General features: G+C 35.7%; 2 protein-coding genes across 2 annotated transcripts in view; both read left to right on the top strand.

The window, feature by feature from the left end:
* The first annotated feature begins 286 nt into the window (after positions 1-286).
* Positions 287-23,896, top strand: ZC3H7A (zinc finger CCCH-type containing 7A). The gene is made up of 22 exons (XM_009324742.1): positions 287-414; positions 1,528-1,567; positions 2,419-2,616; positions 3,169-3,327; positions 4,977-5,057; positions 5,145-5,186; positions 6,009-6,042; positions 6,553-6,833; positions 8,715-8,922; positions 9,897-9,961; positions 10,722-10,914; positions 12,636-12,797; positions 13,400-13,596; positions 13,834-13,931; positions 14,955-15,136; positions 17,200-17,276; positions 17,833-17,966; positions 18,335-18,440; positions 18,899-19,007; positions 19,881-20,014; positions 20,361-20,524; positions 21,866-23,896. Exons 1-22 carry the CDS (start codon positions 347-349, stop codon positions 22,053-22,055), a joined length of 2,922 nt encoding a protein of 973 aa, XP_009323017.1. The 5' UTR covers positions 287-346; the 3' UTR covers positions 22,056-23,896.
* The window catches only part of TXNDC11 (thioredoxin domain containing 11), a 36,322-nt gene continuing 35,244 nt past the window's right edge, over positions 23,120-24,197 (top strand). The window contains exons 1-2 of the mRNA XM_009324813.1: positions 23,120-23,143; positions 23,930-24,103. Coding sequence (XP_009323088.1) covers positions 23,120-23,143; positions 23,930-24,103 — 198 coding nt within the window. The remainder of the gene's footprint in view (positions 23,144-23,929; positions 24,104-24,197) is intronic.

Here is a 24,197-nt window from a genome sequence, read left to right as displayed (position 1 = left end):
GATTCTGCATGATCTAGAGTAAATAAGTGGAAAACCAAAGATAAAGTAGAATCTGGAAGAAAGGTTTTCAGTAGAAGTGTTGTGTAACTGGGCACTGACAGAGGGGGTGTTGGTTCTGACCTGGGGCTTCTACTTATATCGCTGTGAGCACGGCAGTGTTTGTCTGAAGTTTCTTCACAGTGTGTTCTCTGAAGCTGTGGAGCAGTATCATCTCTGTATGATGGACTTAGTGCTGATGTGAGATTGGATCCTTCTGGTCCAAACGCAAACTGCTATATATTAACAGCCTTTATCTTTCTTCCTTTTCAAGGAGTGGCATATCCAAAAAGTGGATGTTCAGGATAACATGTCCAATGTGTCGGAAGAGAGAAGCACTAGACAACAGGACATTAAGAAAGGACTCCAGTTTATAGAGTATGATTTTGTGGTTTTATTCTTGTAAGCTTATACATGTATATATATGAGATGGATAGCTCTGGGAAAGTCCTTTTAATATAGCACTGGCGGAGAAAGGAGGAGGACCTGTGTTTCTCCTCAGAATATTTGCTGACACGAACATGGAAATGGAGAGCAGTCTTAAAGAAAAGACAGAACCCCTCTTTGCTCCCAAACAGAGCAGATTAAAGGTGGGAGGGTATTCTTTTTCTGCCTTTGAGAAAAATCAGCACTGCATTTTTTTGGTTGGAAAATGTTGATAGCCTGAAAATCCACCTTATACTTATGGACAGCTACACCTAAGACTAGGTTGCTACTGAAAGGGATGGGTGTTTCAACTCCCTGGAGCTCAAAGTTAACCTAATAAAAAAAACCATCTGAGTAGTTAATTTTCATTTGGATCAATGCCAAATTCTTCTCTAGAAGATCCTGGCTTGCTTAAAATCATTGTGAAATTTCACACTAGTTCACTGCTCCCATAAGGCATTCTTCAAAAAAGGAAACTGCCCTTGTAAAAATTATTTAGAAACAGATTCTCAGATAACCTGTATGGGAGGGGAAAGGATTCCTATTTTTCTTCCTGAAAATTTAGAAGTAAATACCTCTGTTCTGTGCTAGAGAAAATCTCTGTTGTGTGTCATACAAAAGAACTCTTAAAATTCCTGTAGTGTCATTGGTATGACTTAATTAAAATTGATGTTTTCTTTTGACAGATAATTTGTCATTTTATAATACTTACAAGAAGATTGCAGTTCTCCTCATGTATAATCTGTTTCTGCACAGTGGAGGAGTGGAAGGAAATTGTTTTTAAACAAACAACATTGAGGTTTTAGAGCATTCAAAACTTTAATACATTTTGAACAGCAGAGTTAAGACTGGCTATGTAGCTTTAAATGAAAATGAGTCATTAGTTTTGATTAAACAACTGTGTTTTCTTGCTACTAATCTACAGCACTCCTGCCTTGTTCAGTGCAGGTAGTAGGCATTTGCCTGTTGCAGCGAGACTGCTTTTAGTGAGAACTAGTATTCTCCAATGTGATTGTCTTTTAAGCAGTATGTACAATAAGTAAATTTTGTAATTTCTTTTTCTAGATCTACTTTGCCCTATCCAGGGACACAAGAACAATATGAGGTAACGAAATTACTTTTGCATTTCCAGAAGAGTTTTTAACATGGGCCTATCTTATATTTATTCTTGGTTTTAGTCATCCTTTAAGTAATGGTATAGTGTGAACAGTAATTTACAATGTCTCGATATTGGAACTGAAGGACTACATTGTGATACAGGTATTCAGGTATTTGGATGCCCAGAATTCACTCCTATAGCAGTTCCAATTAATTCTTTCTCTACGGGTGTTAGGGATGAATTTGAGGCATTCATTGGATAAAACAATGTGGTATTCTGAGTAAAGTTTAGAGTAGCACAGCAAAAGTGAGATAAAAGCACCTCAGTCACATAAATCTTCGTAACATATTTTGTTTCTGTACATGTTATTATTTTGCATAATTTTTTACTTATATTTTCAGACTCATCTTTTTAGCATTTTTATCCAATGGTAGGTGGTTTCATTGGACTTGAGAACATATTAGATAAAAATGCAATCATTCACATTTTAGAGTAAAAAATATCTTTTGCTTTGCGAAAGCAGCCTGTGTGTACTGCTGGTTTGCCGGTTGCTATGGCCGCTGCTTGCTAGAAGAATGTAGGGAACATATATATGTGTGTGTCTTTTTTAACTTATACAAAGTAATTCTTTTATCAGTAGTTCAGCCTGTCTTTTGTTTACATGTATTGTGGTGTTGAATATTGGAGATTGTCTGGAAAAATGTCAGAAGAAAAATACTGTTATAGGCAAAAGTTTTACATTTCATTTTGATTCTGTGAAGTTCAAGTGTAAATTTTCTATTTAAAAATGTATTTGGAAATACGGAAGATAAACAACAAATACTGTTGTTGAGGAGTGTTTCTTTTCTTTGTTCCAGTTATTTATACGAGAGCTTGTTAGAAATCTTTTTAATGAAGGGAATGATGTATATCGAGAAGGTGATTGGAGAGGATCACTGAGTCACTATACAGAAGCTATAAATATAGCTGATTATGCTAATTCTGAAGAAATCCATGTTTCTGATGATATTTTAGAGAAGCTGCACGTGAACAGGATAGCATGTTTTTCTCATATGGTAAGCTTCTGTTTAAACTGCATGATTTCTCAAGAACAATGCGCTAACAGAGAACGAAGACGTGGAAAGTTTCCTAGTGAGTGAAAAGCTCTTGGTGTTGGTTTGAGAATTGGCATGTTTCAAATCATCATTTTGGCATATTCTTTAATCTCTTCTTTTTACAAGTATTATCACTGAGATATTTTTAGTTACTAATACTAGAATATTAACATAAAAGAGTCATTCTAGGCTTGGAAGTTGATGGAACAGTATTTTTATCCATTTATACTGCTGATTGCACCTGAGTCTGCTGCTTTCTCTCTGGAATAAGATGGCTCTTGTGAAAGAGCTAAATTGTCTTCCTAACTATTACTGGATTTTACATGAATGATGGCCCTGCTTCTTTTCAGTTGCATAAGTTGGTGACTTAGCAAAACTCATACATGCAGTGTGCAGTGGCCTTGGTGAATGTTTTATAGTGTTTCAATACCTTCATCTAATACAGTTTAAATTTAGTATTTCAATGATAATAGTTCTGATTAGAGTCTTTTTTTTCTTTTTTTTTCCTTGTAGGGATTGCATGAAAAAGTTCTAGAGGACTGTGAGATAGCTTTAAGATTGAATGAAAACAATTTCAGAGCTCTCTATCGGAAAGCAAAAGCTTTGAACGAACTGGGAAGGTATAAGAAGGCTTATGATGCTGTAGCAAAATGTTCTCTTGCTGTGCCGCAGGTAGGTAAATTATATATTGGTGATTATTTTTAAAGATTTGATACAGAAAACATATTTACATCAAGACTGTGGAAGTTTTTTTGTTGGTTTGGGTTTCTTTAATGCAGTACAATATTTTTTATTCCTCTAAGAATTATATTTTGTTGTCGAAGTGAAGACTGATAGCAGAGATTACAGTCCCCAAGCTCAGTTTGTTGTGTTAAATTTCAGCAAAAGAAACAGTCAAATTTGTAGTGGGGCGTCAAGTGCCATAAACGTTTGCAATAAACACTAGAACCACTGAATTAATTGTTTAAAATTCTCTACAGTCAGAAGTATACTCATGACATAAAGAGAAAAACCACCCATAATTATAACGTATGATATTGATTCTTTTGATAACTGTGTATTAGCTTTCCAAGCATTTAGTAACATTCTAATCTGTGCATTGTTCTCCATCTGAATCACTTACTATGCAGCTCTAATCTTAGGCTATATCTATATTAGCAAGCAGTGTGTGGTATAATAGGAGAGGATCTGTAGACTGAAATGCTGGTCCTGAGGATCTGATTTCCGTGGTTGTTTGTGGTTGGTTTTTTTTTTTTTTTTAAAGAGTTCAAGTGCATCAAGTGCACTCCTGCAGCTCTTTCAATTTAGTTTCATCCAAAATGAATTTAATTTGGCTGAGACACTTCATAATGCAAACTAAAATGCAGTGAGAGGATGATTAAGAGATTCACTTCAGAAATGCATTCCTGATTTGAACTAAAATGCTGATGGAAACTTTACATGCTTTGCTCAAAATAGACTGATCACAGGACAGAATACCGAGTTGCATTTTTTTTGCCTTTCTACATCAAAATTACAGTGAAATGGCTAGGCAAACTGTTGAGCACAGGTTTACCTCTTGATATAGAGGAGGTTTCAGTTGTGTTTCCAAAGACACAGCAGTTTATCTGAATGTGTAACTTTGGACTTGGATCCTCACTTTGCACCCTCCAGATCTGAATGTTTTTGCTTAAGGTTCATATGCCTTTATGTACATTTTATAAATAGCTTTTTCTAGCTGTAGGACATGTTCTGAAAACTAAATCTTAAAATAATTTAAATGGATAGTTACTATAACTATAGGACAGTGAAATATGACCAGGTTTTTAACTCAACTTTTCTAGTTGTGTGATGCAGTTACTGCCAAATGAGTTCTCATTAAATATTCAGCAGTGTTATGTAGTAACTGACATTATGGTAATCAGAAATGTGGCCCTCAATTTGTGTAAAAACAAAACAACAAAAAAACCCCATCCCCTCAAAAACCAAACACTCTCCCCAATAAACAAACAAAAAATACCCACCCACAAAAAACCCCACTTCTCTGAACTTCTCTGATTTTGGAAAAATCTTTACATTATTTTAAATTCAAATAAATGGAAGAGAAGGATGCTGTCTATTTTCTGGCTTTTTAAAAAATTCCCAATATTGGAGTAATTTTGCTTGAGGGTAGGTGTGTTTTTCAGCGTTAGCTTGCAGTCCCATGTGTTTGTGAAAGAATAAAGTGCATTGTGAGACATTCTGCATATAGGAATCTTGCAGAATATAGACTGAGATGTAAACAGATGCCTTGACTAGATGACAGTACATATAAATTACGAAAGTTTATTTATGTCTTTTAGGATGAAAGTGTGATTAAGCTTACCCAAGAACTAGCTCAAAAACTAGGGTTAAAAATAAGGAAAGCATATGTAAGAGCAAAGGTAAGATTTTTATTTCAACATTTTGCATTGAGGTTTCCCCCTCCTGATACCTTCATTAAATACAAAATTGCTATCTTTTCATTGCAGCCACCCTCCTCAAATTCAGTTTCTAGTGATGTATCAACTCAGGTAAGGTTTTACATGTTCCAAGTGCAGGCTGACTTTAAACTACAGGGAATAATTGTTTCATAATTTCATGATGATGAAGTGAAAATTGTGCAATTGACATTTTATGTAAGATGCTGTTATTTTGGACTTCAGGGTTCTGTTGATCTTTGTGTTCAGTTTTGCTATATGTTTATGGCAGGCTAGGACATAAGATGATCATTCAGGTTATCTTTGTAGAATAAATGTTAGCTAAAACGTTAAATCCAGTGCAATGAATATATTTACTTTTAATGTCTTGAGGCAAGGGCATAGTTAATGTGCTTATTTATTTATTTTATTTTGTTGACAACTATCAAAGTGAAGGGTGCTGGGATAAAGTCCCTTTTAATTTATGCATTTGTCCAAATTCGACCTTCACTAGCCGCTGAACTTGCATTTATCTTGCTATTTGTAATGTGCCTGAATAGCAGTAATGAAAAGGATTTCATCTTTATCTTACAGACTTTTTCACGGGAATATAGACAATTTAGCTGTAAACGAATGAGGAAACATAGGAACAGCTCATTTAAGATACTGTTTAGACTCTTTCACTCCCTGAAGTATCACTCTCACTTTTGTTGGTTGGTTGCAGGTTTTTAGTGATACCATGAGTGGATTTTAGTCTGCAAATGGATGCTTTATCTAAAAAATTATTTGACCTTTAAATTCCATTAGACTTCATAAATTTCAGATTTTATAAAACCTAAATTTGAGGACTTACATTCTTAGTCTGTAAACATGAATTTGAAATTTTTTAATGCTTCTTGTGCAAAGTGCTGAGAGGTATTTCTTTCTCACTTACAGAATTCTCCTTCTTCTGTAGAAGATATTGAGTTAGGTGAGTCTGGTTGTGTTACAATATTAATGCTAGGAAGCTAGATATGCCATGCATATCTAGTTATATTTGTTACAAAATTCCTTAAGAAAATTCATCTTGTCATTTGAAAGATCGATGGTAAAAGGTGTGATCTGTTTATATCTAAAACTACACGTTTAAGTGGCTGAGCAAATTTCCTTTCAGTCTCTTCAACTTGATACTCCTATAGTGATTGTCTCATACTGTTCTCTTTAACCTGGAAAAATAGGGAGGGGAGAATATGCCAAAGATTTAGTAAAGTGTCAGGTCTGTAACTTTTCCTGTCTTTTTTAGTTTGAATATAAACACTGAGAGGTAAGTACACATGAATTGGAAGTTAGTGGAAGCTGAAAACATTCAATGTGGTTTTGCTTAAACATTCTTCATGTTTCTCCACTCCCTCACCTCCCACGTTGTCAGGGTAAAAGTTATGCAAGATATTTTTACATCTTTGAACAAAAGTTCCAGTCATTCCCATCTTGCCTCTTTCAGATTTATCTAACCAGAAGCAAGAGATGGTTTCTGCTGCTCCTTCATCAAACTTTGTTTCTGAAGTGTCTAAAGTGTCATCAGTGCCTGTACCATCTTTATCTTCTGTTATGCCTCTTCAAGTGGAAAAGGTTTCTTTGTCTTCTGCAGTGTTGGCAAATGGAGGGAATGTTTCTTTCTCTATGCCAGAAGCATGTTTAGATTGTGGAGATGGAGATATAATTATTGGGGAAGAACTTGATGAATTACTTGATTCTGTGCCTGATCCAGATGAAAGTGTAATGGTAAGACCTTTTTGTTTGTTTTCTTTCATGAAAGATTGTCCTTATGAGAGGAGTCTTGTATTTTTATCAAGTGGGCTAGTAGTGAAATGCGAATTAGCCCAACGTAACTAGGAAAGTTGTATTTGTGCATGGTCGGGTTGATTTTCTCAGATGCAGGTTCTTGCAAATGTGGCTGTAAAGATACCAGGACCCAGCAGAGCTGCAAGGACAATTATGTTGGTTTTGTGTGTTGGAAAACCTCAGCGAGGATGCTGGGGGAGAGATACTACTTCAAAATTACTGCTATACTACTACCAATACTACCACAGTGGGAGGGGTACTACTTCCAGGAAGTACTATGAATAGTGAAGTAGACATCTGAAGTCTGGGCTGGTGTGGTGGAGGTTTTTTTGGTGCAAATAAACCCTCTCAGAACCTGAGAGTGTGTTGGAGTGCCCACCCTGTAGCTGTAGAAACTATAGTTAAACTTATGCTAATAGCTTTGCAGGACAGTAGTACTTGTGCTGTGGTCTTTTAGTGCATTCACTAGTATCTCTGCAGTCAGAGCTTTGTTCAGATCCACCTCCGGGATAACCAGAAATAGTTAGACCATCATGAGTCTAACTTTTTATATTTTTTAGAAGAGATAATTAGAGAAATTTAGGCCCGTGAAGAGTTGTTCTTAATTACACTGTCATTCCAGAGCTAGAACAGACTGAAGCATACAGAGTTCATCAACTGTTAATCAAAATGAGAGCTCTGATTGATGAACAGAGATGTCTGAACTTATTAGCAAGGTTACTGACTCTCTGCTGTGGCCCTGCCAGTCATTTGGAGCCCTTAGTATTGCAATGTTAAATGAGACTGTGGCATATTTAATTCTTCAATTAGTTGTGATTTTAATTCCTTGTTCAGCTGTGGATGCAGTTGTAAATCTTTAAATCAAAAAATGCTTGGGCTTCTAATTTTCTGTTTTATGCACTTTGTTTTGTGGAACGTATTTCGGAAATGCAGAAAGTAATTATTTTTAAGAGATCCTAGGAAGTTCCCTGAATTGGTCAGGCAGTTGGACCAGATGATCATTGTAGGCCCTTTCCAGCTGAAATAGTCTATTCTGTTCTAAGTTTGCCATAGTGAAAGCCAGGAGGAGATACAGTCTTCCAAGATAGACTGCAGTCTTGTGTAGTGTAGAATCTTGAGTGAGTTGTAGGCGAACAGCTCGGGGAACAGAGGGAGTTTCATGTTGGCCAAACTCTGTGCAGACCAATTTGGTCAGCCCCCAGACAAGGGGGGAGCTTCTTGGGGCAGCAGGGAGGAGGGAGGGAGGGAAACTCCCCCACTTGGTAATGACCTTAGCAAAGGTGTGCAGAAGGGTATGTTATTTTCCATGGGGGGGAAAAAAGGTGATCTGGCCTTTGCAGAACGTGGTATCATTTGATTATATCTGAGGATTTATGTCAAAGCTATTACTGTACTGCAATTTGAATTATGTTCTCTTTATTTAGAAAAAATCATGTAGATTTCAGACTCTTCCTACTCTTCCCTATTATCTTATGTTTTTAACATAATTTGGAAATTCAGCTTTGATCTGATTGATAAAAAAATCCAAATCTGTTAATAAGTTAATAAACTTCAGCTAAGTGAACCTTCAAAGTGGTGGATTCGTGGATAATTCCTTGCATTAGGGCATTGTTTAGGGTTTGATTACTGTAGTTCTCTAAGCATGCTGTAGCGCTGTGCAGTACCGTAGTACTGTAGTGTACCTTTTTTTGTTGTTTTTCAGTAGGTATATAAAAACTTTGCAAAGACTTTACTAAAATAAATACTATTGAACATTGTCTTCTGGAGAGGGTTTTTTTTTTTCTGTGTGTGAACATTCTTTTTAAATTTCTTTTTTTCCAGCAAACTACAGGAGCCAGAGGACCTATTCCTGCAGGAAGTGTAGCTCCTAGTGTACCTTTCTCTGCCTCTTTGTTGGGGACGCTGCCAGTTAGTGCAGGATTTGTTCCTTCACCTTCTCTTTCAGAAATCTTTTCACAGCCTTTGGCTTCTTCACTGGAAAATTTTTGTTCACCATTAAGCACCTTTTCAATCAGTGACCCAAAAAGAGGTAAGAAATGAGTCTTAATATTTAACCTTTTATGATGAGAGTGAGTTGTGCATGAGCCGACTGGCTTCTCTTTTTAACAAATGAGTTTTCACAACTATTCAGTAATATTTAACACTTACGTAACATTTGATCTGTGCTCACAATTTTTGAGAGTATTGATAATCGGTGTTGGTTGTACACAAGAATTTATAAATAAAGCTTTTGCTTACTTGGGGTCTGCATAAACATGCTCCAAGCTCCCTCTGTTCAGTTTTTCTGCATTTATTGTTTAAGTTATTTGTTTCAGGTGAATAAGTGTGAAGAAGGAACCATGTTCCTTCGAAAAAAATTTTTTTTTTTAAAACAAAGGTGTTCTTATAGCTTAAACCATTTCTGATGAATTGGCAATAAACAAGAATTCAAAAAGGCTAATATAACTGTGTACTCTGAAAAGATACCAGTATTACATGTTTGGATTCAAACTCTAGGGACTATAATTATGTAGTGAAATCAGATATGTGAAATAACAAGATATAAATAGTCAGTGAACTAGAAAAGATAAAGTTTTGTCTCTAATTACCAGTGTTACAGGAGCATGCTCTCTTTAGAACAAAGCCAAATTTACAAAATAAAATTAAAAATAAAAGAATCCTCTTAACCTTCTTTCATCTCATTTTTGATTGTCAGGTATTGCTTATCTAGCTACCCTTTTTGTACTGCACAAGTATCTTCATGTTGCTTCAGCATATGCCTGTGAAGCTACTGCTGATGTTAATCAGATGGTTACATTGAAGATGATTACCTAGTAATTTTTCAGCCCAGATGTTTACAAGGGGCTTTTACATAATTGAAAAAAATAATCATAGCAAACAAACCTTTGATGTTGGTCAAAAAACCAAACTTTGATACTTCTGCTTCTTGGGAATGATAAATAATTTTTTGCATAGGGTGTTTTGTGGAACTGAAATAATTAAAACTTCTTTTTATTCCGTTAGACCTCTCAAGTTCAGCTTCTAGGGATGGAACACCAACACTTAGCAGCAATAATTCCCCATTGTTTGTAAGTATTCTTCGTGTTTTCTTTCACATCAGTTCAAATGTCAGCCCCTTGAAGGCTTAACATAGATCTTAATTTTTACAGTATAAGTTTCTATTTTTAAAAAATGGCACTTTTACCATTAAAATATGATTCTGGCTTGGAAAATAGTTGTACAGTAGCTCACAGCAACAGTAATTGAACACAAGAGAAAAATTTCCAAATGTTGCTTTATATATGCAGACTTTGACTACTGTCATAGCCACTTTTCCATTCTGAGGAACTTACTGTAAAATACTGTGGAAGTGTAAAATAACCAACCTAAGAGAGAGAAAATCTCTTACAATCTGAGTGCCAAATGTTAGGAATCCTGGAGAACTGTTGTAGTACAGGAACAGAGCAGAGATAGCCTTGTGTCTGAGAATCCGTCTGGTCTCTGTGTTCTAGTCATGCTGTGTATTTTCAATCATGCTACTGGCCATTGATTATGTGGGGAAGGGTGGCGTGAAGGATTGCGTCCTCGTGAGCCAGGATGGAGTAATAATTACCCTGGCAAATGCTGTTGTTCTCCCTGTACCTGACTGGGTCTTGTTATATGCTTAGTCTGTGCTGGGTATACGGCTTTTGTAAAATCTGTGTGTCCCCTTAGACATGTGGTTAAGTCTGTACGAATTTTTTGTGTGTAGTCTTCCTTATGCTTTGAAGAATAAATTCAATAGGTTAAATTTTAATTGCAGATAAATTCAGTTACATGGATCAAGTAAAATATGCTTTCTTCCAACAGATAAATGGCCCTAGTAGTTTGTTTGGCTCCGAAAATTACATGGGAATTGCAGGCCAACCTAGAAATGACTTTTCAAATGTTTTTAGCAGTGCAACTGCTAATATACCTGTATCTTCAGCACTTGTGGGAAGAAACCCATTAGAAGGCACACATGAGCTAAGACAGGCCTGCCAGTTATGTTTTGTCAAAAAAGGTAAGGGGCTTTTGGACTCAATTGGGTTGATTTCTAAAAAATTAAAAAGCATACGTTTAAAATTTTAGTGTTCATAAATTAAAATACTGTTGGGTACTAAACAGTGTTAATCCTGACTTGTTCTTTGCAGATGTAGTATTGTCTTATGATTAAGGAACTGGTAAAATGTTTCAACAACTATTTTATCTTCTTTCTTCTTGTCTTTATTTCTTGTGCTAATAGATTCTTGATTCCTAAAACAACCACAAATCACCACACGCTTTCCCCAACCTGTAGGTTTACTATGTAAGGTCGTTCACATTCTGTATTCGCTTTCCTCCCAACCCCCAGGGTACTGTGAAGAATGACACCTTTGCTCAAGACTAAAAAAAAACTTGCAGTACTCTCTCTGATTGGCCATGGGGAATTGAACCGCAGTTCAAAGTACCTGGTAACCTTCACATCCCATCTGTTTTATTGTTCTTTCAAACTAATTCTAAATCATAATCCTGAGGCTTCCAAACCTTAGTAATAATTAACTCCACTGTATTGACTTAAAGGATCTTAACCAGTATTGGGCTTTAATATAACTAATCTTTTAGGCCTGAGCTGTTGCTATTAAACAGAGATGTATTCTAGAGGCAATAGCTTTTATTAAGACTAATCTTAAAAATAAGCATTGTCTTTCAAGTGATAGGTGTCATTGATATTGATATACTAATAAAGTGCAGCGTAGTAACGGATCTTATAAAGAATTGTGTCAAGACATTTAGGGGATGACTATTGTAGTTTTAAGAACTTTTTTATTAGTTTAAAATTATTTTTACAAGAAAACTCCGTGAAGTGATTTTTGAAAAACCATAGAACACGTTCTGTTAAAAGCAGGAGCTATAAAATGTTGGTGGAAGTACTTAGCACGTTCCTATCCTGACTTTTTGTATCAAAGCTGCTATTTCTTCTGTTTCTTTGCATCTCTATCAAAGCCTTTAAGTGTCTCCTGCTTTTACTACCTACTTTTGAAATTGTAGTGTTCCATCAGCATCTTGTCCAGGAAAACTGGGTCACACTCTTGTTTTTGTAGTCCCTTAAATAACAAAACTCACTGAGCATTGCTCGTCTTCAGACTCTCTCCCCAATTTCTTCATTTTAGTGGTAATGTAATCTTCACTTTGGTATCATCCTAAAGACACAGTTTAAAGTTAGGCATATTTTTGTTTCCAAAACCACAAAGTTCTGGAATTGGCACTTATATTTTCGGCATGTGTGTATTTCTTACCTAGCGTGTTTTGTCTCTGAACATAGTAACTGTTCTAATACAATAAAAGTTGAAGGTTAAGAGAGCCATTTACTGATCCTTGGAATTCATGTGCATTGACATAAATAAGGAATTTAAGTTTTAAATTAGTGTTATGGAAACATATACTTTGGAATTTGAAAAAAGGCAGCAATTTATTGCTGTCCCAAAGTAATCTTAAGGTTGTAACACAGCATCCCTCCCCAAATAACTTGTGGGTTTTTTTCTTGCTGAGATTGGTCCTTTTGTAAGTATGCAGTTTTCTTCTGTTCTGCTCGATGTGGCTGTTAATGACTTTTGGTTCTTCAGAGTTGCTGGTGCAAGTAGGAATTCTATACAGTGTGTTCGTGTACTTTGGTTTTGGGCTTATGTGCCAGTCTGTGTATGGAAATGTTAAAAGTATGCTGCAATTTATGCAAATATAAGCAATTTTCTGTGATTGTTCCAGGTCCTAAATTATTGGATTACACTTACCATCCCAGTTTAGAACATAAATGTAAGAAGGATATTCTAATTGGCAGAATAAAAAACTCTGAAGATAAATCATGGAAAAAAATACGTCCAAGACCAACAAAGACACAGTATGTGGGACCATATTATATATGTAAAGGTACGTGTTATAGATAGTAAAATGTTAATGCCTACACTCAAAGTAATATAGTTTAGCTTTTCCACAGTGAAGTATAGAATGAGTTTTTATTCTTGTTCATGGGAGGTGGAGAAGGAAGTTCACAGGGTTGTTTATATTTTCAAAGGCTGTAAGGAGAGCCATATTTTGACCATTAATGCGATGATTTAGAGAACATGCACTGTACTTCTGTACTGTTCTTCATTATTAATAACTTTGCTTCCAGCTAGACTCTTGCAGTATGAACCTCTACTCATGATGTAAGCAAGATGACTCGTGGATTAATTCACAGTTATATCTGACTGTATTTAAGCAAAGGGTGTTCTGGGTTCTCAGCATTGTTGCCTTAGACTAGAAAAGGATAGTTGATGGAGGTGCGCATCAGCCTTTCTGAGGAGTTTTACATTTTCAGCGAGTCATTCAGCATAAGGTTTTGCTTCTGTCTGCTAGACTTAAGTGATGCATTTACAACAGATGCAGCTTCTTTATTAAAAACATTTGAAATGGAGATAGTGGAAGTTTTAAGATGAATTTCCAATAAAAGTTGTGTAAAAGCAATGTCATATTCAATGTTATCACTTTAGATGTTGCTGCTGAAGAGGAATGCAGATATCCAGGTCATTGCACGTTTGCGTATTGCCAAGAGGAGATAGATGTGTGGACACTGGAGCGCAAAGGAGCCTTTAGTCGAGAAGCTCTTTTTGGAGGAAATGGAAAGATCAACTTGACTGTGTCCCGACTGCTTCAAGAACATCATGGATTATTTATGTTTCTTTGTGAGGTGCTGCTTTATTTCTAATGACACAATAAAAATGATAACAGATAATAAAATTACCTGGAAAGAAATGCTTTGGTTCATGCATGACTATTTTGTAAATTTTGAAATGCATTGTTCAGTAATAATATGGCTAGCTTTAGATTAGAGACTAGTTGAAGGCTCTGTTAAAATCTTTAAGGTAAGGTATGTTTTTAAATGTATAAAACACATACTCTATAATTACCTGTTTTTGTATTCCAGAAATGTTTTGATCACAAACCCAGAATAATAAGCAAAAGGAACAAGGATAACTCATCTTCTTGTTCTCACCCTGCTATGCATGACTTTGAAGATAACAAGTATGTCTGAAATACCATCTCTTGAAGTTTCAAATTAAAAGCAAAGGTTTCAGGGCATTTTTTAATATTGACTTTCATTTCTTGCCTGTTGATTAACTTCTCTTCCTTGCTAACCAACTATTATGCTTTGGCAGTATTGATAAGACAAACTGACTGAACAAGGATTGTCTTATGTAACTAAGTGGAAAGTGAACTATTTCTTTATCAATGCATTCAAAACTAGTGGTATCCACCCTCATGTTTGAATCTTACTGGTTTTGGTGTCAGTTTGTTAATAGCTTATCTACCTGGTGAGCTGCATTGATGTAAATAGATGTGTGATGATAAATTGATAGAGGAATTTCTAAGTTTGCTCTTTCTTCGGTCTGTTTTGCTTATTTTGCTGTAGTTTTAACTCAGTCAGTTAAGAACAGGTTTACCTTAATTACGGTGTCTGAAATAGACCATAGTCCTTATTAATTCAGTTGATAAAAAATAGTGTGAGGAAAGTGTATTTAATTATTCTTTGAAAGTTAACAAAGACTTCATGGTAGTAATAGTGTTAAATAAGTTTTGGAGAATAATCATTTTTATACAATGGAAACATAAGTGGGAGCATTTTAATTGCCTTGTTTGTACTCCACTTCTCTATATTGAGGAAACACTATAGCTATAAGAGCTAGGCTGTTACTGTGATGCATCAACTCTTTCTTTAATGGTGCTGTACAAAAGAGTAAGTGGACATGATATGCTTTCCCTCCTGGAAACCAGTGATCCAGTTGGATTGAATTCAGTAATGCTTTACAGAAGAGGGACCTCTGGATTTCACAAGAGTTCTGTTCCGTGATGTTGGTTTACTCAGCCTAGAAATGATAATTAGATGCTACTTCCTTCTGGAAACTTTTTTGGCTTTCTGGTTTCAAGTAAAAAGTGTTAAAAAGACACTTGAATAAGCTGTGATGAGAGATGGTTATTTTATGTGTTTTTCCACACACGAGCAAAGTCATTTTAAGGAAAATCTAAAATTGACTGTTTTCAAAACAGGTGCCTTGTCCACATTTTGCGAGAAACTATGGTGAAATATTCCAAAATCCGCCCTTTTCAAGTTCGATGTCAGCTTGACCTGTGCAGACATGAGGTGCATTATGGCTGCTTACGAGAGGATAAATGCTTTTATGCTCACAGTTTGGTAGAGCTTAAAGTCTGGATAATGCAAAAGGAAACGGGTATGTTTGGTAAAATGCTCGCTTTACTCTTTGTTGTAATGCCACTTCTTCCTTGTCTCAACTCCCTTCTGAAATTAGCAAATTGGTATCAGTGCATTCACTTACAATTTGCTGGAATCTTTCATACGGCATATGAATGCACACACAATAAACAGTAATGTAAATATGGTAAGAGTATTGAGTAGGCTACTAGCTATTCAAAATTAGCAAGTTTTTGATAATAAAAACTGTCAAAACTGCTCATTATGATCAGATTTGTTTTCCTGAAATAAAATTAGAAGTCTTGAGCAGATACTATAATCCAAGTCAAACTAAATTTGTTTTTATTTTTAAACTTTCAATGTTTGGAAGATCTTGATCAAACTTCTTTTTCACAGAGCACTGAAAGAAAAGCTTGGAATATTTATGCCATTGTTTCCCTCCATCCCCCAGTACAAGAATCAAGTTTTTCCACAGTTAAACCTTTCTTTTAGCTTACTGCCATTCTGCTATTCTTACGTAGTGAGCCAGAAAATAAATCTTTTCAGTTCGCTACTTCGTCTCTCATTAGTGTATGTGTTGATAAAACTTAACTGTTTTTCTGTTCTTGCTTACATGGGACATTTTGACTGCTTTTTGTTGATCTGGCTTGTTTTTGTTGGCTTCTTTGAAGATAACAAATTTTACTACTTCATTTCTAGCTGATAGCTTTTGAACAACGTGTCTCTGAACTTACAGCCCATTCCTTGGTCATGAGTTCCAAACTCTCCATTACTTTTTTTTTTAAAAAAAAGCAATTGAACTGTTAGCAGTAAATAATTTGTACCACATAACAGTTCCTCATTCTTCCTACCTTGCTCTGTATGACAGTGGTACTTTACATACTAAGTAATCATGTTGGATCATTGTGATGCATGGAGGAAAAAGGGAAATGTGGCAATCCCAATGTGTTACAGTGTTTCTGGCATTTTGCCACTTTATGTCTGTGATTTATCCTCACCTGTCCCTTCTTTGAAGAAGAGGCTCCTTGTTGCTTCAGCTTTCTATCTAGATTCTTGTACAGGCATACTGACATGAGATGTCATACTGACCTGAAAATTTTGGAGGAAGAAGGTCAAATAGAGAGAGACTTCTTCGCTGATTTTCTTGTTCTCTTTCCTGAGATGAGCCTTTAGAAGTTTCTGTGTGAAAGTAGAACAGTTTTTTTCTTACCAGCTGCCCCTACAAAGTCAAGGATAGCAAATACTCTATAATTTCTATTTTGAAGTAAGGATTGGGTTCTTCAAGAAACTTGATTTGCCACAGAAGGCATATTTTTTATTTAATGATGTGTTCATGCTGCCCTCGTGCTTTGCCAAAGTCAGTTAAAGCTCAGTCTCTGCTCTTTGAATGAGGTTCTTCTTCTGAATGTAAGGTGTGGGCAGTAAAGGAATGCTACCTCAGGAAGGAAACATTTTATTGACCCTCAAATCCAAACACAGATGACAGTCTGTATTTGTGTGGAATTAGAGCAGTAAATGTTAACAGTACATGTGAACACTGTATAGCTCCGATAGGAACCTTAGCCAAAGCATTTCTAAGAATGGGTTTTTTTCTGAAACAAAACCTAATTAACAGGGCTTGTTTAAAATCTTTTTAAAGAACACAGGGGTAATCTAGTGCCTGTCAGCTTGCATTTTGGATAGTTTTTCTGTGGTCCATAATACAATGTAGCTTTTCTAATTAGATTGTGATTAGAGGTTTAGTACATTATGTTTAAATAAATACTCAAAGATACATCTGAACTTATTTGAGCAATCTGTAATTTAAAAAACTTTTATGTTTGCTTTTCACGTGATGATATATACAATATTTCTGTTTTGGAGGCCCTCATGAGATTCTTAAGTATGTGTATATACGTGTGTGTGTGTGTGTATGGATGTAGATGTATATCCACACCCACACAGAAGTGTGTGTATGTGTATACAATATATAAAAAGAAAAATAGCTAAAAGCTTTGGGGCTTCAGTAGCATTCCAGTTTGAGCATGTCTGTAATTCTACAACAGTCATAAGCGCTCAAGAACTTTTTCCCTTCCTTTACAGGTATTTCACATGATACTATTGTTCAAGAATCAAAGAAATACTGGCAGAACATGGAAGCCAGTGCACATGGATCACAGGTATTTTCATTTTTCCATTAAACTAATTCTGCAGTGACTTTGGTGATAATTCTTTTTCTACGTCTATGTATAATGTAGCTTATTTTAGAAATTACTTTTTTAATGCTCTCTTCAAACAATCTCTTTCACTGTAGGCTTTCTTCGGCTTGCTCCACTTACACTAAAATGCCTGCTTTGCTTCTATGCAATTCCTTTTTTGCTTTGCTTATTCTGTCATAGGTGGAACATAAAACCTAAATATAATTTCAAAGTTAGCTGCCATAGGGCAATTAATTATCTTTTCAATATGTAGGACTTCTATGTGTTTAGTTTGTGTATATTATCACAACTTCTGGGTACATATACATAAATCAGAAATAAGCTAAATAAAAATGTATTTGTTAAGAAATGTCTAGTTTGAAATTACAAGCTAAACTATTACAAGGCATGCAGTGTAACATCTGCTTCCGGACATGTGTTGTAAACTTTTATCGTAGGAGGTAATTCATAATTATGTATGGATTTCTTTGCAGATACAAAATACCTTTTATTGTTGTTGTTATTTTTTTGGCTTAAGATCCTTGGGAACCAAATGAAATATGGATCACTTAATTTGAAGATGAAGTTTGTTTGTGGTCAGTGCTGGAGAAATGGTCAAGTTAATGAGCCAGACAGAAACAAAAAATACTGTAGTGCAAAGGCAAGACACCCGTAAGTAAGACCAAACAGTGAAAATTTTACTGTTTTGTCAGCCATTTAAAACCTCTTCTGGGAAACTTTGTTACTGCTTAGGAAAGAGTCATACAAGGAAACAAAAAAAACATTGAAGCAGAACACAGTCATCTCTTTGTAGTATGTTAATAATCGGTAATGAGAAACACTTCGGTGGCTGTTTTTTGTTGGTTTGTTTTTTTTTTTTAATTATCAGTTCTGGGAAGGTTTCAGTAGAATTTAGTTAAATCTCAAATATATGGTTAAAGCTTCATAAAGAACCTTTCTGGGCTTTCCTAGCTCTGCTTCTGTGTACACAATGTGTCTTTTAATAGTATTTTCTCTCATTGAATGCATCTGTTTTTTAGATGGACCAAAGATCGCCGTGTGGTGCTAGTAATGTCTAATGAACGTAAGAAGTGGATGACCATTCGTCCTCTTCCTGCAAAGAAACAAGTGCCTCTGCAATTTGATGTATGTTAACCTAAAACTATATGGTTTTAGTTAAGAAAATAGGGTAACTGGAAAATACTAGTAATTGGGCTGGTTTCATCAGTTCTGCAGAAATTCTCATGGGAGTTGGTGGGAATATGTTTATAGTGTTTCTACAGAGTTCAGCCTTAGAAAAGTACTGATCTCACATGTTATTACTGAAGCCCTTTCTCATCAGTGGAAGTTAGTTAAATCACTTAAAAAGTTATTAAGTTCTTACTATTTCCAGTAAATACTTCAGAAATAGTTTAAACGCATCTGTGGTCTGGTAATCTGGTAGGAGGCAAAAAGCAGTCATAGTACTTGCTTCCAGCAGTTTGCTTTTCCTTACTACAATATATGAGTTTTTTTACACTAGCCAAGACTGGAAAAAAAAAATCTCTACTAGCATCCATTTTACTTTATATTCATAAGGACTTTTTTTTCAATTCACATTCCAGTTGTGCAATCATATTGCTTCAGGCAAGAAATGTCAGTATGATGGAAACTGCTCATTTGCTCACAGTCTTGAGGAAAGAGAGATGTGGACCTATATGAAGGAGAACAGCAGTAAGTAGAAGATTAAATCTAACATGTTGTAAATCTAACTGTTCTGTTTATCATTCTTGTTCCTCAATTACTTTTTAATCCACTTTCTTTCACTGTCTTTTGTAGTAAACCTTGCAGGTGCTTTTTTTTTTTTTTTTTTTTTAGTTTGAATAAGCCCAGGCTGAGTTCAAAAACAGTATTTAATAAAAATAGCTATATAATATATTTGTTGCTTGATGTGTTTTTTAACAATAGTTTGTATCAGGTTTTTTAGATGTCTTAGAAATAGTATATTGATCCATGCAGCAATATTGTTTGATGTTTATATGCTGTATTGCCATGTGCACACACTAGGAATATGTTGATAACATATGGGGGCAAGCTATTTGTGGAAGAATTCCCACCCTCCCCCCAGTATATTTACTGAGAATTACTATTCACTTTCCATTGTTGACTTGTTATCCCATTAGAGTGTTACTGGGGAGAAATAATCAAAAATCAGAAGTAATAAATTATATAAATGATAATACCATGGTCTGCAAGAAAGCAGACTAAATTTACCAAAAACTGTAGCACACTTTATCTGAATTTTGAAGTACTAATGTATCGATACACAGCGGCACAAGTTGTTATCTGTACTTTGGGTGCCTGTTCAGAAATGTGTAACACCTTACTTTCCCCTAGATTGGCAGAAATGGGTCTTGGTAAGTAGCCAGAGATTCATATTGCTCTTGGCTCTTATCTCTAAACTGTGTAACTGTCTACATTGTGTCCTTCCTTTTTTCTTACAGTAGGTGGGGACTGAATTATGCTTGCAAACTCAGTCATTTATCTAGTATTCTCAAACTCCTGCCTTAATTGCTAATTACTTATTTTAGCTTCTGCTCTCATTAGTTCAAGACTTGGAGCAGTTGTATGACATATGGCTAAAAAGTCAAAAACCAGAAAAAGGAGATGATACAGCTGCTCAGGCAAACAAAGAAAACGGGAAGCAGATTCACATGCCAACTGACTATGCTGAAGTTACAGTAAGTAATCATAGGTATAATCCTAAATTCAAACATGCAGGGTTTTGTTGGGTTCCCCCCCCCAGTCAGTAACATACGTTGTTGTCCTTATTTTCTTGGTGCTTCCTTAGATCATAGGTAGCTACACTAAATGCAAACTTTAACTGCCACTGTAAAGCAGTTCTTCTGAATCCTCTAAAGCCAGCGGAGATCATAAACTTTAGGTGATTGTTTAAATAACTGTATCTGTTTAGGTGAACAATTTCCAGGCCAACGTAAAGAAAACATTCAAAATGTATTAGGAGCAGTTACTGTGCTTACACTATTGAATTCTCAATGTTTTGTTTTCAAATTCCCTGTAAAACAGGTGGATTTTCACTGTTGGATGTGTGGGAAGAACTGTAACAGTGAGAAGCAATGGCAGGGTCACATTTCTTCTGAAAAGCATAAAGAGAAGGTTTTCCACACTGAGGACGATCAAAACTGCTGGCAGTATCGCTTTCCAACCGGATATTTTAGCATTTGTGATAGGTATGTGGTCTTTCAGAGGTCAAAAATGCTGAAAAATGACAGTTCATAGTGTAAATAATTAAGGCATTTATTAGTTTTGACAGAAAACGTTTCTAGTGTTTCTTGCTTTGCATGCATCTTTCAACAAGAACTTAAGTAATTAACAGTATTTTAACACGAACTGTTAGAACTCAGGGAGTGACAACGTGCCTAATTGTGGAACCAAATTAATTGCTTGTGTGATGTTAATAAAGGGTTGCAAGTTTATTGCAGCTGTGCAAAGTATTGTTGGTATTATTACAAGTTTACTTAGGCATCTGGATATTAATTACCTGTGGAACACAAGAACAGTACCTAGCTGGACAGTGATACTGGAGCTTTAAGGCAAGTAGAAATGTTAGCATCAAAACACATTTGTTGAAATTGAGTATTTGTTACTGGAAATCGTTTATGAACGTGTGGAAGAGAACTTCCAAGACCTGTTGATTTTTCTCCAGCATTGGTTGTATGTTTTGCTGCTCTCTTTAATTCTGAAAGGCAGCCTGTTTACCTGACTGGAGTAGATTTTTCTGTAAATCTATTGAACGTTCTTTCCACTGTTGGAATCTTTTTGGAAGGCTAAAACCTTTGAAATCTGCATTCTGGAGTTAAATATTCAGTTTGCTGGTAACGGATACCTTTGTTACTCCATTTAAAATTGAAGATTTTGAATGCCTTGGAGATCTTGAGAAATTGCACAGCATATAAAGCAAGTTATTTTTTGTTTGCAGTCTTTGCATGGAAGCTTACATGCCCCCTTTACTAAATTTTTAAGTAACATCCTAAATGTATTTGATGTTTTGAACACTAACAGACCTCGGATATGCAGTATAAAATGAATACAAACTGGCATGCTTATAACTTAATACAAAAATACTAGGATAAAATAGAGTCTTAAGTCATACTGAGCACTTAAACCCCAAATTTAGTTAACAAAGGGTAATTAATTAGTTGGATTTTTTTAACAATAGTAGTTCTTTAGCTTAGTAAGTTAGATGATAAGGTATTCATTTACCTGATAATTTGACCTGATGAAATGAAAGGTTTCAAGTTTAAATGACTCATTAAAGTACAAGCATGAAGAACAGAAAGAAAAGAGCCATCTCTTGTCCTCTGTAAATACTTGACAGCTGGGAAAGAAAAACATAATCAAATGCTAAACAGAGTTAGTATCATCTTACTTAAAAAGTAAATACTCTTCCAATTTTTTTTTTGTCCTTAATATTTTAGTGTATTTGAAAAACATGACCAGAAGAAAATACCTAGGTACAGTAGTGATCATGATAATTCTATGAAAACACTATTTGAAATCTGTCTTAACAGATATATGGCTGGTACTTGCACTGAAGGAAACAACTGTAAATTTGCCCATGGAAATGCTGAACTCCATGAGTGGGAAGAACGAAGACAAGTTTTAAGAATGAAGCTCAGCAAAGCAAGAAAAGACCACTTGATTGCTCCCAGTGATAATGACTTTGGAAAATATAGTTTTTTGTTTAAAGATTTAAACTAATACTGAGATGACACATACATGTTATCAGCTGGAAGCATAAACCAGAAAATTTGACAGTAATCAAAAGCATGTGACAGAAAAGCTGCAGGTTTTCTGCTTTTATTGGCATATATTGTTCCTCCTGAACAGCAAAATATAGTAGATTTAGGGGGATTGAGCAGACCTGTCTATGCTCTCATGAAACAGAGTGGTGATTAAAAAAATCTGAAGTATTACGTGCTTACTCGCCTTCTGTTGGACAGAAAGTTAGGAAATAGAAGGGGGGAAAGAGAGGTTATCATATCTAGGAAGCCCCCTAGTATCAGTCCTTCAGTTGAAAAACTTTAAGGTATCAAGGTATTACAAAACAGAGTGTTACGGGCTAAGAAGAAAATGATGGATGAAAATTCTTCAGATCTTTTAATGGAGAGGATTTGTTTAAAACAAAGTTTGCTACTTATCTATATGTAGGTTGCTAAAAAGGATTTTCTTATTAAAGATTTTAAACAAAATAACCATTTAACTACAATATATGTTGAATGGTATTTTTTCTCTATTTGTATGTTTCAATATAATTTACTGAAAAAGGATCTTGGGAGGAAAAAAGTATTAATTTTTGAAAATGAAGTAGTTAAAATTCTGTTTCTTGGTCTTTGCTGTTTAAATGATGATTTTGAAAGATTACACTTGTATGTCAGTATTGTGTATTATTGTATGGACTAATGTTGCCTGTAATAAAGAGAACTTTACACAGAGCTGTTTTCTGCATGTAGCTTCTCAGGATTGAGATTTTGTAAAAACAAACAAACAATGATTTGCCTATTAGCAAAAGCTTGAGCACCTGTAGCTAAAAATTTAATAAGTTGGTATTTGTGTCTCCAGCTGCTTGTTTGCAGTTTTCTGTATTGTCATTAGCTCATCACATCACTAAAATAACAAAAATGGCCAGCTAACTTGCAAAGTAGACAAGCATTTTGGAGCTACGTGGTGCCGGGACATGTTTTCATTGCCTTTTGACTTGGGCGTGAACCATCACCTCAGCTGCAAGGTGGATGGTACTTCAAATTTCCTGCAGACCACGGGAAATGGAAAACCATTCATGGGCTGAGGTAACTTCTGACTGATGAGCCTTTTGGCTTTACAGTCGCCGGAGCTTCTGTTGCGTTTTGGCTTCTCTGCAGATCATGCTTTTGGCTTTCTGTGTTCACTTAATTCCTTTTTTTTTTTTTTTTTTTAACTAAGCTTCTTTCAGCCAATCATTCAAAATAGCTAAAACTAGGTTTCTTTTTTTTCCCTGTGACTTACTTCTCCCTCCTCTCGAGAGTATTCTTCTCTGTTATTGGCTGACCTTATCTAATTAGAAGAGCTTTAAGAATGATTTTAGTAGTTTGAATGTAGTCATTGGCCGTATATTGTGTATGTAAAAAGTGTTAAACCAAAGTTCAGTGATACCCATACACATGGCAAGCCTGGATGCTGTGTCTCTTTCACTTCACAAAATAAAAGCACAACGAATATTAAAACATCACCTTATGCTTCAGCCATAGCTAGGGGAACTTGTGAAGTAACTGTTCCTGACAGGCTAGGCTGAAGCACATTTGAATACGATGTACAGTATGCATTCAAAATTAGCTCGGTGCTTGAAATACCACCCACTGCAATGCTAATTTTTTACATTGTTTGTAATAAACTGAGCTTGAAATGGAGTACTATGGACACTGTTATTTCTGTGACAAAACCTGATTGTATCGTGTGCCTTTCTGAATTGTTTTCTCGATTTTATGCTTTCATTGTTTAATGTAAGTGCTCTGTAAATTACTGGAAGTAATTCTAGACAAAACTAAACATGAAATCCTTGTTCTGTAAGGACGGTGTGAGATCTTTAATGACTGCAGTCTGGGGGCTGTCGGGGAAGAGCTGCCGGAGGGGGCTCGGTCCTCGCAGAAACGGAGGCGTTACCGGGGAATTATTTGCTCGCTGATCCCGGCGAGGGGAATTTTAACGACGTCCTGCACAGACAGCAGGAGGCGAACAAAATCATTCTTAGCGGTTTTTTCCCCAGGCCGCGGGTAGGGCGGGGAGCGAGCGAGAGCCGCTCGCCGCCGGCCTGACGGCGCTCCCAGGCTCCCCGCGCCCTTCCCCGGCGGGACCCGCTCCGCCCTC

The sequence above is a fragment of the Pygoscelis adeliae genome, unplaced genomic scaffold (genome assembly GCF_000699105.1).
Source record: "Pygoscelis adeliae isolate BGI_AS28 unplaced genomic scaffold, ASM69910v1 Scaffold85, whole genome shotgun sequence".
In the NCBI taxonomy this organism is placed as follows: domain Eukaryota; kingdom Metazoa; phylum Chordata; class Aves; order Sphenisciformes; family Spheniscidae; genus Pygoscelis; species Pygoscelis adeliae.
The sequence above is the reverse complement of the archived record's forward strand: the minus strand, read 5'-3'. Positions and strand labels throughout refer to the sequence as shown.

Bases quoted from the DNA above. Each gene is read 5' to 3' on its own strand.
- ZC3H7A (XM_009324742.1), top strand. From the start codon at position 347: ATGTCCAATGTGTCGGAAGAGAGAAGCACTAGACAACAGGACATTAAG. The intron at 6,834-8,714 runs GTAAGACCTTTT...CTTTTTTTCCAG, and splicing joins ATCCAGATGAAAGTGTAATG to CAAACTACAGGAGCCAGAGG. The intron at 10,915-12,635 runs GTAAGGGGCTTT...TGATTGTTCCAG, and splicing joins GTTATGTTTTGTCAAAAAAG to GTCCTAAATTATTGGATTAC.